This window comes from Nymphalis io, chromosome 11 (genome assembly GCF_905147045.1).
Source record: "Nymphalis io chromosome 11, ilAglIoxx1.1, whole genome shotgun sequence".
Taxonomy (NCBI): Eukaryota; Metazoa; Arthropoda; class Insecta; order Lepidoptera; family Nymphalidae; genus Nymphalis; species Nymphalis io.
Genome location: NC_065898.1, coordinates 5646038 through 5668572, shown reverse-complemented (window position 1 = coordinate 5668572; position 22535 = coordinate 5646038). Strand labels below are relative to the sequence as shown.

General features: G+C 33.0%; 1 protein-coding gene across 9 annotated transcripts in view; it reads right to left on the bottom strand.

Moving 5' to 3' along the window:
- LOC126771828 (rap1 GTPase-activating protein 1) overlaps window positions 1–22535 on the bottom strand; it is a 296244-nt gene that overhangs the window by 62253 nt on the left and 211456 nt on the right. For 2 of the 9 annotated variants that reach the window (XM_050491954.1, XM_050491955.1), the window contains exon 1: window positions 1045–1263. The exons of the other annotated variants lie outside the window; for them this stretch is intronic. In XM_050491954.1, the coding sequence (XP_050347911.1) occupies window positions 1045–1152 (108 nt within the window). In that variant the 5' untranslated portion in view covers window positions 1153–1263. Of the gene's footprint in view, window positions 1–1044; window positions 1264–22535 lie in introns of those variants that run through there. 9 annotated transcript variants of the gene reach the window in all.

Genomic DNA, 22535 nt, shown 5'->3' with positions numbered 1-22535 from the left:
GGAACAGAAACTTGTTCTGCGCAGGAGTGCCTGTATCCGGTGGTTAAGGATGCCACTTCCAACTGTTTCATATATTTTTTGCTGGCTTTACAATTGCTCGTAATAAACCGCTCATGTATGTATTTTGCATAGAAAATTGTATTAATAAGTAAAAAATCTAATACGCATAAAAATACGCATGAAAAACTCAAGCTATAAGTTTTATTTGCAAACATTTATAATCATACTTATTTATTATAATCGTTTTCTTTTTATAATTATGAAATGTTTATGACCCTCATGCTATTTTTTGTTTTAATACACGTATAATTCAAATATTATAATTATTTTTACAACTTGAAATCCGAGCTCGGTAATTCGCATAATTAATACGTAATAGTTGGTTTTTTTATGTAAAATATTTTTTTTACCGCAGTATAGCTGCCACAGCCCTGAGCGCGTTAGGATAGTAATGTGACGCCTAAAGTCTTCATGTGCATAGTACGTGTGTCAAGAATGACCGAGAAAATTCAACAACACTAAAATGTTAATTGAAGTTAGGTCTCAATAAAATGACAAATGTTCTAAAAATTTTTAATAATGTAAATTTTTTTTACTCGATAATTTCATAGAGGAAATAGGTACATAAACAACTACGGCCGTAAACTAGAGTCGCTGCCAACAATGCTATTTATACCTAGTATTGACGTAATAAAAAAAAATAACACGCGATTAACTGATTTCCTAGCGGTATTAATTCTATAAAACTTTTAATTGTTATCGTTTTACGCAATGTTTTAAAAAACATTATTCTAAATTCAAATTCTTTAACAATGTTGAAATACTTTTATCTGTTTCCCACCATACTGAGGTGACCTTTAGATGGACATAATATTGAGCAAATTTCGTAACACACTACATTTTATAGCAAAAAATCGTTTTGTAATCAGTCATTGATAAGATTGGCCCGGATTCAAGGCCATCGGAACATCGCATTTATAGCGCCAATATATACAATCAATCGAAAACTTTGAAGTTTGTAAGCATAACAAAATAAATTTTTACCTCGTCGGAAGCCGGCGACGTTAAAGGTGAATCCTTTGAATCACGTCTTTTCGTTATAAACTCTATCACCAAAGTGTTCAAGGATGTTCTTCTGCGCGAATAAATCATTTCGATAATCAAACCACTTCCAAAGTAAAAGACACTTCACTCAATTCCCGACACGAGCACGGAAAAAAATAAACATTCGAATCGTTGATTATAATAATGCGTCCGTCCCATCTGAAATAACGCAGGAAAATGATGTATGAAAACTGGCAACGTACTGAAATACTGATAGCATTGGCACCAGGAAAACGTGTGATAACAAGATGCTTACAACAAATATTAAAGGTATTACAGAATGAGCTTTGAATAAAAGTATTTAAATAACCATCGCAGTTCACGGCTTTACTGCTATATATAAATTGACCAAAGTTAGTTAGTTTTCGTAAATTTGAAAGATATAAATAGGTTAATTAAGTATGGAAATATAGTGAGCCTGTTAAGGGTTTAGGGCCTATTCCAGCACGCTACTCCAATGCGGATTGGAGGAATACACATGTGGCAGGATTTCAGTGAAATTAGACACATGCAGGTTTCCTCACGATGTTTTCCTTCACCGTAAAGCACGAGATGAATTATAATCGCAAATTAAGCACATGAAAAATCAGTGGTGCTTGCTCGGGCTTGAACCCACGATCATCGGTTAAGATTCGCGCGTTCTTACTACTGGGTCATCTCGGCTATTGAAATATACATAAAATAAATAAAAAAGTAAGAAAGTTATTTAAAAAAAGAATAGCAATATTTACATAATGTTGCATTACATTTACAAATAAATACAATCAATGTACTCGTTTTTCACTTGTTTTCAAAAGGAAAGATAATGAATAGTCTGACCACGAGGTTAGTTTAAACAAAAGGCTAATACTTTGTACAGCGAAAACAAAACAATGGCCCTCTGCTTAATGCCGTGGTCTAAGAATTACTGGAAAATACATACAAATAGATCACAACGCAAGTCTGCAATTATTGTATTACAAATAATTGCAGACATGTGTGTTGTTGAATTTTAAGGAAAAATTACATTTACCAAAAGTACTCGGGTTGTAATGGCAGAAATACAGACATTTACAAGAATTTTATTTTGTGTTTTTGTGCTAATAATATTTTAAAGATTAAAGAATATTCAAAAGTATGTTGTTTTTATAACATTTTATTGCCTTTTTTTATTTGGTCTTATGAAAATAATGTCTGTGTATATAACAAAAGAATAGAAACAAACAACAACGTGGAATTATTTTCAGACAGTAATAAAATTATAGTGTTTTTTGATATTTATTATTAATAAAATCTTTGATATAATCAACGAAATTATAAAGTATTAAAAGATGAAGAGTATTCATACGCTGTAAAAAGTTTGAAACAGCAAAGTTAGAATATCACTTCTTTCTTTTTATATTAATTTATTCTCTTTTTATTATTCTGCCTTACTTTGTTTCGAGAAAAATACGAATGAACTTTATTAATTAAATCATTCTTTGAAGACGATACTTTGTCTCTTTATTTTTTATGTCATATTTTTTTAATCACATAAGATAATATATCAAGCTATTTTGAAATAATATATACTTATAGCAATGGTTGATTGTTACTTTTGTTGGAAAATCTTAAATAAATAAATAAATATCATTTCTATAAACGAATAGTGGAACAAAAGAATGTATTATATAAAGTGACTTAATTTCGCTTTTAAGAAACAAAGAAACATCGTGTTATTAAAACACAACTTAAGTGAGGTTTAAAAAGCGATTAAAATACTTTCAAAATTGTTACCTAACTTTGAAAGGGGTTTCCCCATGCAGGCTAGGACAAAAAATGCAGCTATTACAGTTCATAAATCTGTTAGCATTAAAGATGATGGCACTCATTGCGTGAGCTCAAGAACAGAAAAGTAGCGCCTAGCGGCTCTCTCGGAAAAAGCGAGCTGTTATTATACGTAATTTCTTCGCCTCGCACGTAAACACAGCTTAAATAATACGGCTATCGAGTAATTTTTTTTTCATTTCTAACGCAAAAAAGTTATATAGTTATAGTATATCATCTAAGCTGTGGCTTAAGTTTCCTAGTACTATTTATAACCATTGGGTCAAACTTGTCAAGCAGGAAACATTTTATTAGGATACGAATGACGATTATAATGTACTTCAAACAATGTTGAAGTCTATTTATCTCAAACGGATTTACAAAAGTCCATTTTTATATAAGATAACATTTTGATAATTGTTTCTTGAGCTAAGCAATAATTGGTATTTTTCCACCAAGAAGCACCAGTGTTTTGTATTTATTAATGTGTTCCGGTTTCATTGAGCATATAATACAAACAACAAAGATATCTCGCGATTTAAGGCGTTTAAGATAGAAAGAAATGGTTTATTATTTTGCAATATTAATACCTAATAGTGCATTCGTCAATTTCACTTCTGAATGAAAATCATATTTATTGTATATCAATAAAAATAATAATACAATTTAATTATAATTCGATTCGAATGTATCTTAATACTGTTAATGAATGTTCTCCATACTGTGGCAACAGCAACGCTCTCTTTGCTAGTGAGGTCTCATCTTCACGCATTGTGAAAACGTTTTTTTGCATTTTCCTTTGCATTTGGATTTCCATTACTCGGAGAATAATTCTACTACTACAATATAAAGCGGCTTTTGATGAATACATTAGATACAAATACTTTCAATAAATAGTAAGGTATAATTAAAAAATTGTTGTCAATTCGGATATTTTGTTTTTTATTTCGTTTTTGGACAGACAAAAGTTTATAGAAACCAAGTCCATTAGAATATATTTATGTAGAGTACTCAAAATGGTAAACATTTTCATGAAAATAAAGCATTTCATACATCGACGAGTTATAAGTACTTGAATTACATCTCAAGTTATGTAGTGGAATGTCTCTTGTATCTAGTTGTGTTCAAGCATAGACACGATAGATACCTCATTCATCTGTATAAATAATTGACTAAAGTGCTGTCCTATATGTAAGCTAATGTAACAACTACATTTCATATACCTATATCATATATATCTTTATTTTAAACTTGAAGAGTTTGAATGGTTGGCCCACTAATCTCAGGAGCTTCCAGTTCGCTTTGAATAATTCTTTTTGCGTTACATAGGCCGCTTAATAGAAGGTTATTGGCTACATACCTTAACGCTACTAACAAAAAATGCGGGGTAATACCAAAAAACGCCAGCCAACATTGTATGAAAAATTAATATATGCAATTTTTATAATAAATCTCAATTAAACACAAATATTACAGCTATGAATAAATATTCAAATTATTCATTGTGATATGATGTTTTAAATTTTGCATACTGTTTTGAAATTACTCTTCATTTATTTTCTAGATAAGACATAACCGAGACAAAGATCACATTCCAATGAAAACTTGAATTGATTTCCATATATTTCACAAAAAATTTTAACGATTTTAATATACTAGATATATTAAGAGGTAATATAATATTTTCCATAAAAATGAAACATGTTATGGTTCAATCGTTTTTATAATATTTTTCTTTAATTACTAAACATCAATGCTTAGCCGACTTTGTACATACAATTTTGAACTTTCTAGTGACCTTTAAAATCCAAGATATTTATAACAATAGTATATATATATACGAGGTGTGAAGAGGCATCTTGCGGGCCGGCAAGGCGGGGACGGCTAGTACAGAACATTCTTCCCGACTGTACTGGCCGTCGTCGCGTTTGGACTCTACTACCACTTACCATCAGGTGGAGTAGAGTCATTTGCCATCCCGGGGCATATAAAAATATATATATATATATATATATATATATATATATATATATATATATATATATATATATATGTTGGATTGACATAGTTGCGCTACTGGAGCATATCTTTGTCGTATCTTTTATAAATTACATTGACATTTGACACTTTTTCTATAATTAATAATAATAATAATATCCTGGGACATTATTTACACACGGCCATCTGATCCTAAATTAAGCAGAGCTTGTACTATAGAAACCAGACAACTAATATACTACATATTAGTATTACAGTATTTATTTTTATAACACGTCGAGCATAATAATTATTTAATGAATACATATTTTACATTAACAGACAGAAATTTGATACACATACATAGCAAGTAATATACTGTTTTTCTTTTGTAAAGACATACTTGTATATACGACAATAGACATGTTCATGCACACAAATGTCTAGTAGTAATTAGTTCCAGCTAGTTACGGTAATCTACAATTTTTTTTTTTTATATTCGCCGGGGTGGCAAATGACTCTACTCCATGATGGTAAGTGGTAGTAGAGTCCAAACGCGACGACGGCCAGTACAGTCGGGAAGAATGTTCTGTACTAGCCGTCCCCGCCTGGCCGGCCCGTAAGATACCCTTCACGCCTCGTTTGAAGGAACCCGGGTTGTAAGAGGAGGGGAACACGTGAGCTGGTAAGGAATTCCATTTTTTGGTAGTGCGACAAAGAAAGGAGTTGCCAAATTTCTTTGTGCGCGATGGAATTGATGTTACAGTTACACTTTTTCAGCGTACATATTTTATTTCATGTTTGGATGCAGTATTACTCAAGGCTCAAGAGAAACATAACATTAGAGATTTCAAATTTGGTGGTGCATTAGCGAATTAAGGAATGGTTAGCATTTCTTATAGAGCCAATGTCTAAGAGCGGTGGTGGCCAATTACCATCGGTTGGCCCATTGAACAGTCTGATTACTTATTTGAAATCAAAAAATAATAGAACAACTTGTCTTATATTCATACAGTATTGTATCAGTCTATTGTAAATAACATAAATAATTGTACTTATTTATTTTATTACTACATAAGATTATATTTTTATATTTAAACACCGAGACTTCAAAAATATAATGTATGCGTGTAATTATAATAATACATGAATTTGCATAAATATCCAGTATCTCCCGATACAGATAACGTAACATAGGAAACAGGAGATAGCGTGTGATAATACACGAACTTGTATCGTATCAGCGTGTCTCGGTCAAAGGCCTTTATCATTGAAATTATTATTGTCAAAAGAAAGGTGAACGCCACTCACTGCACTGATAAACTTTCAATATTATATTAATTGTCATTTAACAGATCGCCTGGAAACCTATTTATGTACACAATTAAATACCTAAGTAATTTCATTTTTGTTTAAATTATTTTATTTATATTTTATATTACGTACAGTTAATAAAATCATTACTTTAAATTATCAATTTATATTGATTTAAATAAAAACTAGATTAAATAAAATAGTATTAAGCACCAAAAAGCGGTCGTTCAGCGATATTAAGATTAAGAATTATCTCAAAATATTTTCAATCCTTATCCCTTAGATAGAACTTTAATTTCAATTAATCAATCACACGGTAGCTATCTGAACGACAATACTTAGCTATTAAAGTAGTAAGTTATTTTATTTCACTATAAATAATATTAAATATTTTATAATTATGAAAATTCTTAAAAAAAAAAACAAAAAAAAAATCAAAGAAATTAAAAATAAAGAGTAAGTTATGCTATATTCAGAGGACAGATAGAGGTCCGTACCAGCTCACCCCCTCTGAATTAGGCTTGAAAATATATTCTCATGACCGCAATTGTTTTCTCACCTCAACATAAATATTTAATGAACCTTACGCCTTTCTACAATATCTCAAGAGAGGTTTTTTAAGATATACTATACTGGGTAGACGAAAATTCGACGGAGCCCTGTGTATTTTTGGACTTTAGCTGACAAGGGTCTGTTGTGTTATTGCTGGGAGTCATGCTTGGTGTCCTACGTAAACTAGCTAACGTCTCATACATATTAATGAATGACACGATCACCAAAAACACTGACTTTGAAAGTAGACATAATCAGATTTTTAGTGCTACATAATTTACATATTTAATTAAAGTATGTATTGACAAATCTATGTTGTAATACAATTAAATTTAGAATTAAAACAATTCAAAATTCTAAATTTAAACGAACGTAAGTCGATAGAACCACTAAAAGTCATACGAAAAGCTTTAAGAAATTTAGAGTTTAATTTAGTATAGGAAAACAGACTGCAACAATTGTCGAAATCCCAAAGGCAACATCGATAGAACTGCACCATTTGCTTAAACGTTTAGTGTAAAGGTTGAACATTTAGGCGAATGTGCGCATTTCAGACAATTTAGTCTACAAGTGCTATTAAAATCATTGACAGATGCGATATGTTATTTTGTTAAATTATAAGGAAACGTGGAATTAAAATAGGTGTTAAGGTAAATGTTTTCTGATGCCCTATTGGTTAGAACACCTGATTATTTACCGAAAATTCCGGGTTTGAACCTGGGCTAGTACCACTGAATTTTCATGAGCTTAATTTGAGTTAATTATTTCATAGTTCATTTCGTGCTCGGCGGTGAAGGAAAACGTAAGGAAACATGAATGTATTGGATGAAAGTGTGCCACGAACCCGCATTTTAGCAGCGTGCTGGAATATCTTCCAAATCTACTCTTTGAAAATGGTGTGGAGCCTTAGCCCAAAAGTGGGACAATAGGCCGTTACTTAAACATACACATTGAAATCTACATATTTTTTCCCTTATACTGATTTTTCATATTTTCTTAATTTATTTAAAACGAACGTAATCATTACCCATCTAAGTAATCTACTTAACAGATATAGGCCACAAAGTAGACTTACTGGCTTTTCTTAATAATCCAATTAGCAGCTGAACTCAATTGAGAGATTTTAATCTAAGAATATGAAAATACAGAAATAAATTGCCTCAGTTGAGAAACATCCGACCAAAGCAGATTCTATACAAAAAACACGACAAAATGATCTATCTAGCAGAATAATGTGCATTTTTTATACAAATGTTACATCACAATATTTCCAACCGACATGTCCACAACCGCAATTTCTGAAAATGATTTAAAACTTTTGCAAATTAATTAATTTACGCGATTAATGTGGCATTAACTTTAAGAACGATTTTCATAAATCCCCGAGACTACTATTTTATCGATTTCACTAATTGTAACATTGAAATTATTTTATTAATTATAGCTGAGTATAGTATAGTAGTTTGTACACCAAATTAATTAATCAAAATTATAATAATTATTTATTAGTAAATCATTTGAGGCGAAAATAACAAAATTATTTTTTTATATATATTAAACATATTTATTAACGACAAAAGAAATATGTGTCCGCTATTTTCTTATTTGCAATATCTGATTAACGAAAAAAGTAATTGTTTGCCTGACATAAACAAAAAAAAGCGTTGATAACGAAAGTAGTTTAAATAATGCGTATGACCCACCCAAAAATTTCCTAGTAACAATAAACGAATACCTATTCAATCAACTAAAAGCGAGGAGTGAATCAAATTCGTCGATGTAATTGCGTCATAAACTCTATTAGATAACATTCACACCTTATAGTTGTAACTCTATTGCGAGTTCACGTCAGTGACAACACGATTTTATTACCGAAATGATTGGCAAATCTTAAGCGACCTGTTCAATAGATTAAAATCTATACTTATATTAGAACATTTTTCATCAAGTCGAAAAATACTGAGCTATTCGTTTATAACTACATACTAAGTTACTACACACGCGCAAAGACAAACACACATACACGAGTGAACTCTTGATAAATCTTAGTATGAAAAAATTTGATTCTAAATTTATTCATCCAATTTTAACAGTATTTATTTTTATGATACTTCGAGCATAATAATTATTTAATGAATACATATTTTACAATAACAGACAGAAATTTGATACACTTACATAGCTAGTAATACGAACTTAGTGATATGTTGTGAAAAAAGTTACCAAACTCAAATATAATTAAAAAATATATAATTAATAAATTGTAATTTTTAAAAAACATCAATTCGTAATATTCTTTATACAGAAAAGGTTTATACAGAAAATTATTAAAATATAATCGTATGGATTTCAAATTGAATGCATATCAAATCTTGTTCCTTATTTAAATAACCGAGAAAAACTAAGATATAAAACCTACATTCGTGCAAGGCTGACGTAATTCGACCTTTACCTGCCGCATGACGGAAATAATTGCTTGAGTATACTTTTTTTAAATTACCGTATCTAACGATTCAAACATTACAAACATGTCGAAATTTAAACACTTACAGTAATATGATATTAATATTGAAAAGACAAAAACTTACAAAGATCGTAGTCAAAATTATTCATACCTGTAACAAGAAAAAATAATAAATTATATAATTGAAATAATTATTTATATGGCATTAATTGTTCTTACAAATTGGAGTTACTAGGCTTCTCATTGTAGTTTTAAAAGGGCCTAAGTGGTGTAGCTGATAGCTTTTTCACAGTTAAAGTATACTGGAAAGTATACTATATACGAGTATCATATAGCACGTTGATGACTAGGCTTGTGTGAACAAGCAATTCTAAGATATTTAAGATCTTAATTTAAATTAATATAACGTAATCTGTGTAAAGAGGTAACCCATCCCACGAACATGTGTTAGAAGAAATTTTATACCTAATACTTGTACGCAGATCCGCAGCGTAACAACGTAACTGTTTACATTTTATTTTTTTATAGTAACTACAAGAAATATTATTGAGTTTGCAAAAAAAAAAACAACTGTTAATTTTTATATGAACGATTCGATATTTATTGTAAATAGTCATCACTAACTGAAAATAGTATCGTTTACAACAGACATTTTATGTAATTAAACACATATTGTCATATGTATAGTTTAATCCACAATGACGCGTCTCACTATTTTTTGTCTTCAATCTTTTCACTCCAAGTGTCCAATGTAAGCTATAATAGCGCGTATTAATTGAATTAACTACAGTAACAGTAACAGTAACAGCCTGTTAATGTCCCACTGCTGGGCTAAGGCCTCCTCTCCCTTTTGAGGAGAAGGTTTGGAGCTTATTCCACCACGCTGCTCCAATGCGGGTTGGTAGAATACACATGTGGCAGAATTTCAATGAAATTAGACACATGCAGGTTTCCTCACGATGTTTTCCTTCACCGTTAAGCACGAGATGAATTATAAACACAAATTAAGCACATGAAAATTCAGTGGTGCTTGCCCGGGTTTGAACCCACGATCATCGGTTAAGATTCACGCGTTCTTACCACTAGGCCATCTCGGCTTCATTAAATAAATTAAAGAATTAACTACACCAATGTACAATATATAACATTTTCCCATCATAATATAAAATCGTGACTATAATCCATCGTCAACACAACCCAGTTTCGAAACGTCGTAAACTTAACATAAATAATATTGTGGGACGATATAGCATTACGAAAGCGGAACACCATGTGCACATATTGTACTTGTATGTTGTGATAGATGCATTTGTTTATAGAAAAATGCGTTTAAATTGTACAAAGATTCGCTGCAGGAGCGCGCAGTTTAATAGTTATTAATCTATATTTTTATTTAAAATAATACTAAAGAACTTAACTGTAGAAAAAAGAAAAAAATAGCAAAATATTTTATTGACAACGTCAATATACTGATAGATTAATATTATTAATTGTTTAACTGTACACAACATCAGTCTACTCCATTAAATCAAATATTACTATACAATTTAAAAACATTTTAATATTTGAACATTTTTTTAAATGATATGTGTGTTATTTTAAATGGTATTATTTCCTGTATAAAAAAAAGTATTAGCAATTTTTAATATTTCAAAGACATAATTGTATTAAAAATAATCAAGTCTATTTCGTTATTTTTATTTTGTTTAGTATAAATATATTTAGTGTTTTGTTTATTAGTAATATTATCTAGCCCAGATCTAATACTTCCTTATTAGATGTGTGCATGAAGGCCTAGAGTAAGAGCTATAGAGTCTTGAGAAGAGTATATTCTCTCCCTAGTTTCGTATCTCCTCGTATACGTAACCTTCTTTTATTAACATTAGCTGACTAAGCGCTTTACCTGTTTGAGAGCTACCTGGAAAGTATACTATATACCTACATACATACTTATTTTCTGAAATACCGCGTTCAGCTTCGTTCGTTTTTGTATAATCAAAGCGAACACACTTTATTTATCATACTAATATTATATGAAATCGATGTATAATTTTAGTACTTTTAAATTAGAACTTAAAAATTAAAGTGGAAAATATTTGACGCTTATTAAAACCAATACAAATATCATATTTAATAGCTACACTTGATTACACTCTAGAAGAATAACCTATATGTAAAGAACTAGTTGTCGCCCGCGGCTTCGCCCTCGTGAGTAAGTGGTAGGTTTGTATTTGAAGCTATTTTTATGAAATTTGGTATTAAGCAAACAAGCAAGAACACTAAGGAATGACTTTGTTATTAAAGTGGTTTAAGCGTGAATGCGTAATAGACAGGCAGAAGGTTTCTTACGCATTTATAATATTAGTATATATACATAAGTATTTAACAATAAAAACAATAAAATTTTAAAAAATAACAAAATATTCGTAAAGAATGTATACATAACATAGTAAAAGCCGTAACATTCACACGCTATTTTTCTATTCGTAAAGTATTAACTCCGTAATGAGTTTTGCATGACTAAGATGGGTGAAACCGAGAAAAGGCCATTAGGTTTCACATTGGAAAGTGGTGTTGTAATCTAGCAACGATAATTACAGAAAAAAGTTTTTAGTAAAATATGTAAACTTGATTAATACACTATTTAAATTTCGCTGCTTCTAACTTGGCAATACCTAAGTTTAAATATTTATTATATCGACACAATTCAACTACGTATACAATACTAAATGGGCTTGGGATATGGGCTAAAAAAATCCATTGTGCTCGCCTTGATTTAAATCAACGATTATGCCAAATTCGTAACTTTTATTATAACAAAGACTGCTCACTATATTATCTGTTGCGTTGTTTGTGTTTGTGTCTTCGATGCTGCCAATGCCGAAATCGAGCAAGAAGACCTTATAAATAGAATTTAAGTTTATAATTTTATTTTTTAATGACACACTCGTGCCAAAATTATCCAGCCAGTATTATACAATTGTCAAAAAATTTGTCGATATTTCAAAATCGTCAGCTTGATTGTTAGCTCTTAGCTCAATGTTATCGAAACTCATAATATTTAATAATTATTAATATGTATTTAGAAATATGCACACGATACATTTTTTGTGTTAATTTTTTTTTTGCTCATAACCTACAAGGCAAAAAAATCTGTATAGTAACAGTAACTATTTATCTAATCTTCAAAGACACTAATGTTTTATGTTTATCGCTAAAACATATGATGGCCTACATCTATGATGGTGTGTGTGTGATGTTTGTTTTGATGTAACGGTTTTTTCTTTTCAAGCCAAAAACAAAATAAATCAATGTTATCATTCAAAAGCACATATCATAGCTACACAATAAAATACTAATATAATGATACTATTAATCGAATTAAATCATTCCAATAAATAATAAATCACAACAGCGATTGATTTTCACTAGGCCTTTCAATAACATTGAATACTAAATCAAATGTTGCTTCAAGAAAATTCTACAATAAAATTACTTTTATAGCACCAATATTGTTTAGAAATAATCGTAAAGTATCGTAATTGGTAAGCAATAAAAATTTACTACCATTTGCGTGACTTGGTTAACGAGACTTATGTAATAGTATATTTTATATGTAAAGTTTTAAAATCAGTAACAGCCTGTTAATGTCCCACTGCTGGGCTAAGGCCTCTTCTCTCTTTTGAGAAGAAGGTTCGGAGCTTATTCCACCACGCTGCTCCAATGCGGGTTGGAAGAATACACATGTGGCAGAATTTCAATGAAATTAGACACATGCAGATTTCCTCACGATGTTTTCCTTCATTGTCAAGCACGAGGTGAATTATAAACACAAATTAACCCCATGAAAATTCAGTGGTGCTTACCCGGGTTTGAACCCACGATCATCGGTTAAGATTCACTCGTTCTAACCACTGGGCCATCTCGGCTTTTTCAATCATCTTTCATTGAAACAGATTTCTATAAACAGATTAATTTAAAAGCAATTAATTCAACGATAATACAATCAAATCAATGTCCTGATATTAACATGAAATGAACAATTATATATTAAGTTTTATACTATTATTTTTCCCAAATGGCGCAACAAAACAGAAATAACGGTCGTACAGCGGTGCACACCCCCAACATACCCTCGCTGTTTGAGGTCGAGTTCTCTAACATCCGAGGACTCCACACTAACCTCAACGCTGTCCACCACCATCTCGAGACAGCACGGCCAGCAATGTTGTTTCTCACGGAGACACAAATACTCCGTCCTACCGATACCAGCTACCTTAATTATCCCGGCTACACGCTTGAAGAATCCTTCAAAGCGAAAGCCGGAGTATGCTTGTTCGTCAGGACGGATGTTTGCTGTCACCGACTGCGCTGCTTGGAGGACCCCTCCTTCTCCATGTTGGTGGTACGTGTGGACCTGGTTCGTCAGAGCCGAGTCTACGTGTGCCTCTACAGATCCCACAATGGTGACTCGGAGACAAGCCGATTATTTGACCATCTTAGTCGGGTGGCAGATGCTGCGCAAGAGCAATTTCCTAACGCGGAATTGGTGTTTTTGGGGGATTTTAATGCTCACCACGAATCCTGGTTGAAATCCCTCAAAACTGACCATGCTGGAAGGACTGCTCATGCTTTTGCTCTCACACATGACTTGACCCAACTGGTTGATCAGCCCACCAGGATCCCAGACATTGATGGGCAAGCACCTTCTCTACTGGACCTTCTGCTGACTTCTCACCCGGTGGAATATCAGGTTGTGGTTCAGGCTCCTCTTGGCTCTTCGGATCACAGCCTTATTTGTACCAGAGTGCCACAGGCCAAGCTGCCGCCACTAGCGGTATGCAAACGTCGCGTTTGGCACTATAAGTCGGCGGATTGGGACGGTATGCGCGATTACTATGCGTCGGTCCCTTGGAAGGAACGTTGCTTCAGTGGGAATGACCCGACAGCTAGTGCCGCTGCTGTTGCTGGCGAGATCATGCTGGGAATGGAATACTACATTCCTAGCTCAGATCTCGTCAGTAGGAGTACGCGTAACCGTTGGTTCACTCGTGAATGTGCCGATGCTGTATCATCTAAGCAGGCGGCATATCGCAAGTGGATCAACGGCTGCATTAGCGGGGCATCTAACATTGACTCACTGAAAGCAAACTATAATAAAAATTCCAAGTCCTGTAGAAAGGCATACACCAGAGCGGATGCACAGCGCATTGTACAGATTGGTCATGACCTTGTTTCGTATCCTAGGGGTTCCCGTAGCTTCTGGCGTCTGACCAAGTCTGTGCAAAACAATTTCTGCCAACCTTCGCTGCCACCGCTCAGAAATCCGGACGGATCGCTAGCTCACAGTCCGCAAGAGCAAGCTGATCTCCTGGCTAAACTCTTTGCCGACAATTCCGTCATCGATGATTGTAGTGCACTGCCACCTACAATAACTGCATGTGGCCATACGATGCCTGACATTAAAATCAGGCAACGTGATGTGCGTGCGGAGCTGCAATCACTTGATGTACGGAAAGCTAGCGGTCCCGATGGAATACCAGCCATAGTGCTGAAGAAGTGCGCAGCGGAGCTGTCTCCTGTGTTAACGCGCCTGTTCCAACTTTCTCTCTCTTCGGGAAGTGTGCCGGAGGCTTGGAGAAGAGCTAATGTGCAAGCGGTTCCCAAAAAAGGGGATCGGTCTGACCCGGCAAATTATCGGCCAATAGCTATCACCTCAGTACTTTGTAAGGTGATGGAACGGATTCTAAACAACCAACTGATCCATTACCTAGAAGATCACTGTCTAATTAATGATCGTCAGTACGGGTTTCGACCAAAACGGTCCACAGGTGATCTTCTAGCGTACGTAACGCACCTCTGGGGTGAAGCTATCGACAAGCATGGAGAATCGTTGGTTGTCAGCCTCGATATCTCCAAGGCTTTCGACAGGGTCTGGCACAGAAGTCTTCTCTCCAAGCTGCCGGCATATGGTCTGCCTGCTCAGCTATGCACCTGGATTGCCGCCACCACGGACGCGCAGTGGCTGGGCGAGGGGAAATTGAGGAGAGGCGGAAGGATCTTGTCATTGAACTCGATAGGACGTTAGAGCTCATCGCCAAATGGGGCTCTGATAATCTTGTCGAGTTTAATGCCAAGAAAACACAGGTATGCGCTCTCACGGGGAAAAAGTCAACATTTTCCATCACCAGGGAGTACCACAGAGGGAGGGATCCCTCTGTGGTACTCCGCTGGTGATGCAAAGCAAAATCGCCATGCTGGGGATTGACGTTCGCTGCGACCTTAGTCCAAGGGATTACATCGAGGCTGTTATAAAAACAGCTTTACGTAAACTCGGAGTTCTGAACAAGGTGCGGCGCTTTTTCATGCCACAACAACTGTGCCTGCTGTACAAAACACTGGTACGGTCTTGCGTGGAATATTGCTCGCACCTTTGGGATGGCTTTGCTAAGTACCTACTTGAGGCCTTGGACCGGTTGCAGCGACGTGCCGTACGCATTATTGGCGACGTAAAGGTCACAAACACCCTTGAACCTTTACAATTGCGTCGTGAGATAGCAGCACTGAGCGCTTTCTATCGACTGTATCACGGCGAGTGCTCTGAGGAATTATTCTCTCTAATTCCTGCTTCCCCCTTCCTTCTTAAGTCCACGCGAGCTGGTTCTCGATGTCACCGCCTAACTGTGACATCAATTCCATCGCGAACAAAGAAATTTGGCAACTTCTTTCTTTGTCGCACTTCCAAAAAATGGAATTCCTTACCAGCTCACGTGTTCCCCTCCTCTTACAACCCGGGTTCCTTCAAACGAGGCGTGAAGACGCATCTTGCGGGCCGACAAGGCGAAGGCGGCTAGTGCAGAACGTTTTTCCCGTCTGTACTGGCCGTCGTCGCGTTTGGACTCTACTACCACTTACCATCAGGTGGAGTAGAGTCATTTGCCCTCCCGGCAAATATAAAAAAAAAAACATATTTTTTTAAATATTTATGTAGGTTAACGGGTAGAAGAGCCTGATGGTAAGTGGTCACCGCCTCTCATAGAAATTGACGCCGTAAGACCACCAATGCGCCACCAACCTTGGGAATTAAGTTGTTATGTCCCTTGTGCCTTTAGTTACACAGGCTCAACCTGCTAACCGCAACACACCAATAATATTTATAGCTGTTTGGCAAAATATGCGAAGAGTGGGTGGTACCTACCCAGGGTTTGCACAGTACCCTACCACCAAAATACAGTAAATACAGTATAAATCCTAAGCTGTTTTACGATAAAATTATTCACAAACATCACATTCTATGTAGTAATAAATCTAGAAGGTTCCACAGTTGAGCATCTTCTCTTGTTGAACAGAATAATAAAGAGCTGTAAAGATAATCATGTATAATTATTAGTTTCAGAAAATTTTTTGATATGTAAAGTGTTTAAAGATATAATTTTTATGAATTCCTGACCTTGCAAATAGATTCCTTTATTTTATCCGCTAAGCCATCTCGGCCATATAGTCATACAATTGGAAGTCGTGACCGATTCGAAACTCGGTCGAAATGAACAAATGATTCGACTGTCTAAAGTTGTAAGACCCTTGAACGTTGTGATAAGTACAAAGGACCCCAAGCCATTTGCTTTGTTTAAACTTTAAATATACTTGAAACGGTACAAACTTCAGCTCATTAATTTCAAATTCGGTACGCTACAAGAAATATCTTTGCTGTGATCGCTTAGAAATTACTTCTTTACTGGAAACGAAACTTACACAAATTGACCTTTTTTATAATGATAGTTAAATAGATAAATGAACTGATAGCTTTAATATAAAAACAACATTAATATACATTCCTCTTAAAAAATATCGACCTTTGTTTATACCAATATATTACAAATTACCAAAAACAAAACATCCAACGGAAGGAAGGGCTTTGTGCAAGCTCCTCTGAGTAGGTACCACCCACTCATCAGATATTCTACCGCAAAACAGCAATACTGGATATTGTTGTGTTCCGGTTTGAAGGGTGAGTGAGCCAGTGTAATTTTAGGCACAAGGGACATAAAATCTTAGTTTCCAAGGTTGGTGACTCATTTGCTATGTAAGCGATGGTTGACATTTCTTACAATGCCAATGTCTAAGGGAGTTTGGTGACCACTTACCATCAGGTGGTCCATATGCTCGTCCACCTTCCTATTCTATAAAAAAAACATTATTTTCTATATCTATCTGTCTGCTTTTTAATTCATCAAAATCGATCAATAGTTATAATAACCAAAATCTACGTAGTATAAGTAGTAATTTAACTCTTTTATTCTAGTAAGTATAGTAGTATAGTATTGTAGTAAAAAAATTGTCAATGTATGTATTAATGTAGAACATATGCTCATTAAAAAAAGCCAGCAGTTTAAAAATCAATGTTTTATATTAACACGTGTGTGTCGTTATAAGCCGTGCGATGTTATTCAATACATGGCCAGTGTAGCAATTCTTGTATTATACCGGACAAGAAAGTCGTGACGTGGAATAATGTTTTCAGTGTTTTACATAGGACTCGTTACTGAATATCTTCGTACAAGGTTGTACATATGTGTTAGGTATCACGGTCAATGAGTGTCATGTTAAATGGAATTCTTACACGATTTACAAATAGTTTCGAAATATTTTTACTGTCATATTAGAAAGGATTAAATTAAAATTTAATATTATATTAGGTGACAATACATGAACCAATTAATCAGTGTAATGATAATAAAGAAGTGACTGATTAAATAGTTAAAGAAGAAACAATGTTATACATTAAAACTTCCCAAAAATTAATGAATTTTAACAATAATCAAATCAGGCTAATTTTATAATTTTAGTCAAATAATAATTATAATCAAATAATTTTAATATTTTTATCGATTATAAAGCGCATCCTAAAAGACGGCAAAGTTCTACAGCACTGGGCTACATAACTGGTGTTAAGTAGTAGGTTAAAAGAGGGAAAATTTTCAACTTCACACTATAGAAGCTTCAGCCGTTTGAAATGCATCCAGGTCACGACACTTGAAAAGTACATCACGACCACGAGTTCAAATCTCGTGAAGCGTCTGAAACGTCTTTCATTCAAAGGTTGGAAATAGAACCGGCGTCTTTTCAAGATACCATCTCATTTGCAAAACAAAAGTTTCTCCTCGACACCTGAACTACTGTAATAAAAGCTATTTTTAATATCATTGTTTGTATACATATTTAGTAATTATAATTACCCGTTATCGGTATATTAGTGTACATATTAAGTAATCAAAAATAATAAATTAGCTATTATCAGTTTAAAAGAATGTAGAATTTACTTCGACACGCTGGTCTAATACAGTGATGAATGTACTCGTAGAGTCACATTTGATTACCAAACTTATACTATCACGTTAAAATTTTAATGAAAAAGATTAAATTCAATGTAAATTTCGATTCTACCAGGAAGAACAAGCAGGAAACTCAGATGTTACCCTTTTTATCAATTAAATTAAGTATAACAAAAAAAGGAATACTAACTCCACGATTTTTTATCACTAATATAATCTTGCATTGATTAACATGGACTGTTTAAAAACTATGTTATAGTTTCGCAACAAAAAAGTTATTTTATATATTATAATTTGAATAAATGTATGTTTTACTATTGTATGCAATTAGGCTATATATACATGTATGTATAATAAGTTAAAATAATACACAAAAAGCTATATATTAATCGTTTAAGACAATGACAGAAAACAGACGTATTTATAAATAACTTCAAAGATGGCTATAAGTTTTTAAGCTTCGATGAGCCAATACGGTAGACATTGAATAAGTCTATTCGTATGGAGAGCATAAACTGTGTCATCAGGGACAATTCATCATTCGCCTGTCAATATTATCTTGTAGTTTTTATCCCATTAGCACCACCGGCGGTGCGTTAACCTTTTTGCTGTGTAGAAAATAATATTATAAAAGCCCGTTAACATGTTCAATATAAATAAGATAACTTTAAACCTTTAAGTATAATTACGAAAAAAAATATTTACGAAATCTTCTTACAAATTAATATATTTTCTATATTTAAACCTTCGAAACTTTAAATAAAAATTGCATATCAACTAACGTTTACATGCTCTTAATATGAAAAGTCAATGTTGAAAAAATGCTTACAATTAACATTGTCAAATTCAATTCCTTATACGTATTAATTTTTCCACAAATTCAATTAAGAGATTTATGGAAAGCAAAATATGTGACATAAAAAAGTTATCTTTTTAATTTCATTTAAAATAAATCTTTTGTCAAAAATAATTATAATTGAAATTTTGATGTTGTCTGGTAATAAAAACATGCAGGCATATTAAATTAACAATAGATAATACAAAATGAAGTTAAAATACACTAAACAATACTGTATTGTGGAGAATCAATTAAAAAAAAAATAAAAAAGTGACAAAATAAATTTTACTTTAAAGTAAAATTAATATACGAAAGAGAACCACTGTATGTACAATATATATTTATATATATATATATATATATATATATATATATATATGTATGTTTAGTATATATATATATGCTAAACATACCTAATCTCATAAATAAATTATTACAAATAAAGCTCTCGATGTAAACCACCTCCAAGATGGATTCTTGGAGTTGCAGAAATTACAACTGAGATAAATATTCAGCAATACGCTTATTACAAAACTAGGGCAGTCGATAAGCAGGCAAATTCATTGGAGCGTCAATTTATCTTATAACATAAATACAACAAAATTAAAAACATTCAATATATTATATTTATTAATGGAGTAGTTATTAAAGTGCAATAGTAAAGCTGATTTTTTAATGGCCTATATAAATAAGAATCATTATACCGATCAGAAGCCGGTTTTGATGATCACGATTTATCACCACAGCATATAAAATATGTATTTTATTCGACATATTATTTTCAATATAGCGGTCAAAAATCAATTCGTGCATAAAGCGGAAAACAGTGTTTTTAACGGAATCGAGTATCAAATCGTTTAGTAACAAAAAGGCGACGGATTATACTAGAGACTAAATAAGGTTAGTGTAAACATACAACAATAAATATTTCGTTTTATTTCGTCTTAGTTAAGAAAATCATTACAAAGAAAATTGTTTGAAAATTGTATAACCATACACGAAATCTGCCGGGGATTCTTAGCAGCCCCTGCCCCGCCGTTACCACAAATGTTACAAAGGCTAGGAATAGCAGAGCTGCCGGGGACCAGGGGCCGTGGCTCAGTTGGACCAATCATTGGGAGGATATGCCATAATCGCCACGCTTGGCAGACGGGTTGGCGATAGCAGTGAGTTGGTCACAGTACACAGAGAGACGCTGCTGCCCGTTCTCTGGTGTATATTCCCTCGGGTCAACTTCTACGCCCACGAGATGAAATGAGGTAAATAAAAATCTGACCGCTGCTGGTAAATTCTCCATAATCTTGGAGTGCGACAACTCTCCATTAACTGGAGAAAAAGCTTTTGTTCAACAGTCGGACAACTAAGAGTTAAATGTAGTTGTTTAGTGTTACTGTAACGAGATATAACTCGTGGAATCGTATCTCGTCTGCTTCATATGCATTTTCGCAACGTATATAAACAAACATAAAATACTCCTTTAACAAAACAAACGAAATGATTTCATTTCATAAATTAAACAATCCAGCTAACACCAATTTCTAGGGAAACATTTAACCTACTTCACTAAATGAAACTAACGCACACTTTATCGCACTACCCCAAATATGATTATTTAGTCAAATAAAAATAATAAATAGTCGCCATTATTTTATTCGTCACGTTTATGAATATTGGGCACAATATTTAATGCTTTAAATTAAATTATAAATATGCCCCAATATTTTATTCGTTACGGCGTTTATGATTATTATTGAACACAATATTTTATGAAATGATAAAAAAAATCACATAGATAAAAAATGTTATAGAAATGTCTTTTTATTTCTTTTCTAACATATTTACAATAAATATTAGTGAAATCTCGTGGCAATATTGAAAATGTATGACTAAAATTTTGACGGTTTTGTTTTTAAATAAATAATAGCTTTACTGGAGTCAATACCTCGCTTGACAACGCGAACAAATGCCGTAAAATAGTTGTCAACTTGCCAAGTTGAGACTTTAATGCGTTGGCGGTGTCATAGACAATGAAAATACAATAGAAGCGACATCAATATAATATAACAGCGAACTCTAAATACATATTTTCAATTATAATCTTTTTTTTCATAGCTGGAATGCGGTAATAAAATGACGCAATTGATCCTCTACATATATATAGATAAAATAATTGTAGGAAATTTTCTTATTTTGTTAGTATATATGTACCTAAGGACAATGAGTCACTCTTCATAAGACCACAAATGATTGCTTTGGTAGTTGAATAATGGATGTTTGGATAATACTCTTGAATCAGGGCATTTTAACCCATTGAATAAGTAAATAAAAAGGAAGGCGTTATGAGGTGGATTTAAATAATTCCTACGATATTCAGACAAATAAACGAAATTACACTCAAAATGCTTATTTGTCAAGTATCTATCAGAAAAAAAATATCATGGATACTTCGTAGACATAAAACATTAAAACAACTATTTAAAGTTAAAAACAAAAACATATATATTTGAACAAGTTTGAAATCAAGTACTTTGTTAAAAATAATTGGATACCACTTCTTATATACTTCTTTGAATAACTAAAGTGCAAGATTGTTCTCTCTCGACCGCGTTCAATTTCGTAATAATGACGGAGATAGCATTTGCTCGTGTTAACGAATCCTTTAGTTTTTTGTTGACTTTTCGATATGTTTTTGTTTACAACAGTAAATATGTGTAGTTGTTGGATCATGTACACTAATTATGGGTCGCTTTTACAAAGAGCGCGTATTTGTTTTGTATTGGTTCTGTAAATATGTAGTTATAATAGTTTTGTTTTGATTCGCTGATATCAAAGGATGTTTATAATAATTTCAGGGCAAATTTCGCTTTGACGAATAAGTAATTTTGATTACTTAAATATCAATTTTTATTGGTAAGTAAAAAAAATAACCGTTAAGTTGCTTACCGGCAATTAAAATACAGGTAGAATAAAATAATGAATATTTTTGAATAATTGGTACTTAATCAATTTATACATATTTGATTATATATTTAATAAATATATTTAATGAATAACTAAAAAAGATACAAAGATGACTAAATTAAAAAGTAAGTTATAAGTCCAAAGAAAGAGAAATCTGGTCTTGTCATGGTATGTTAAAATCAATAAATTGTAAGGTTTATATTCAATA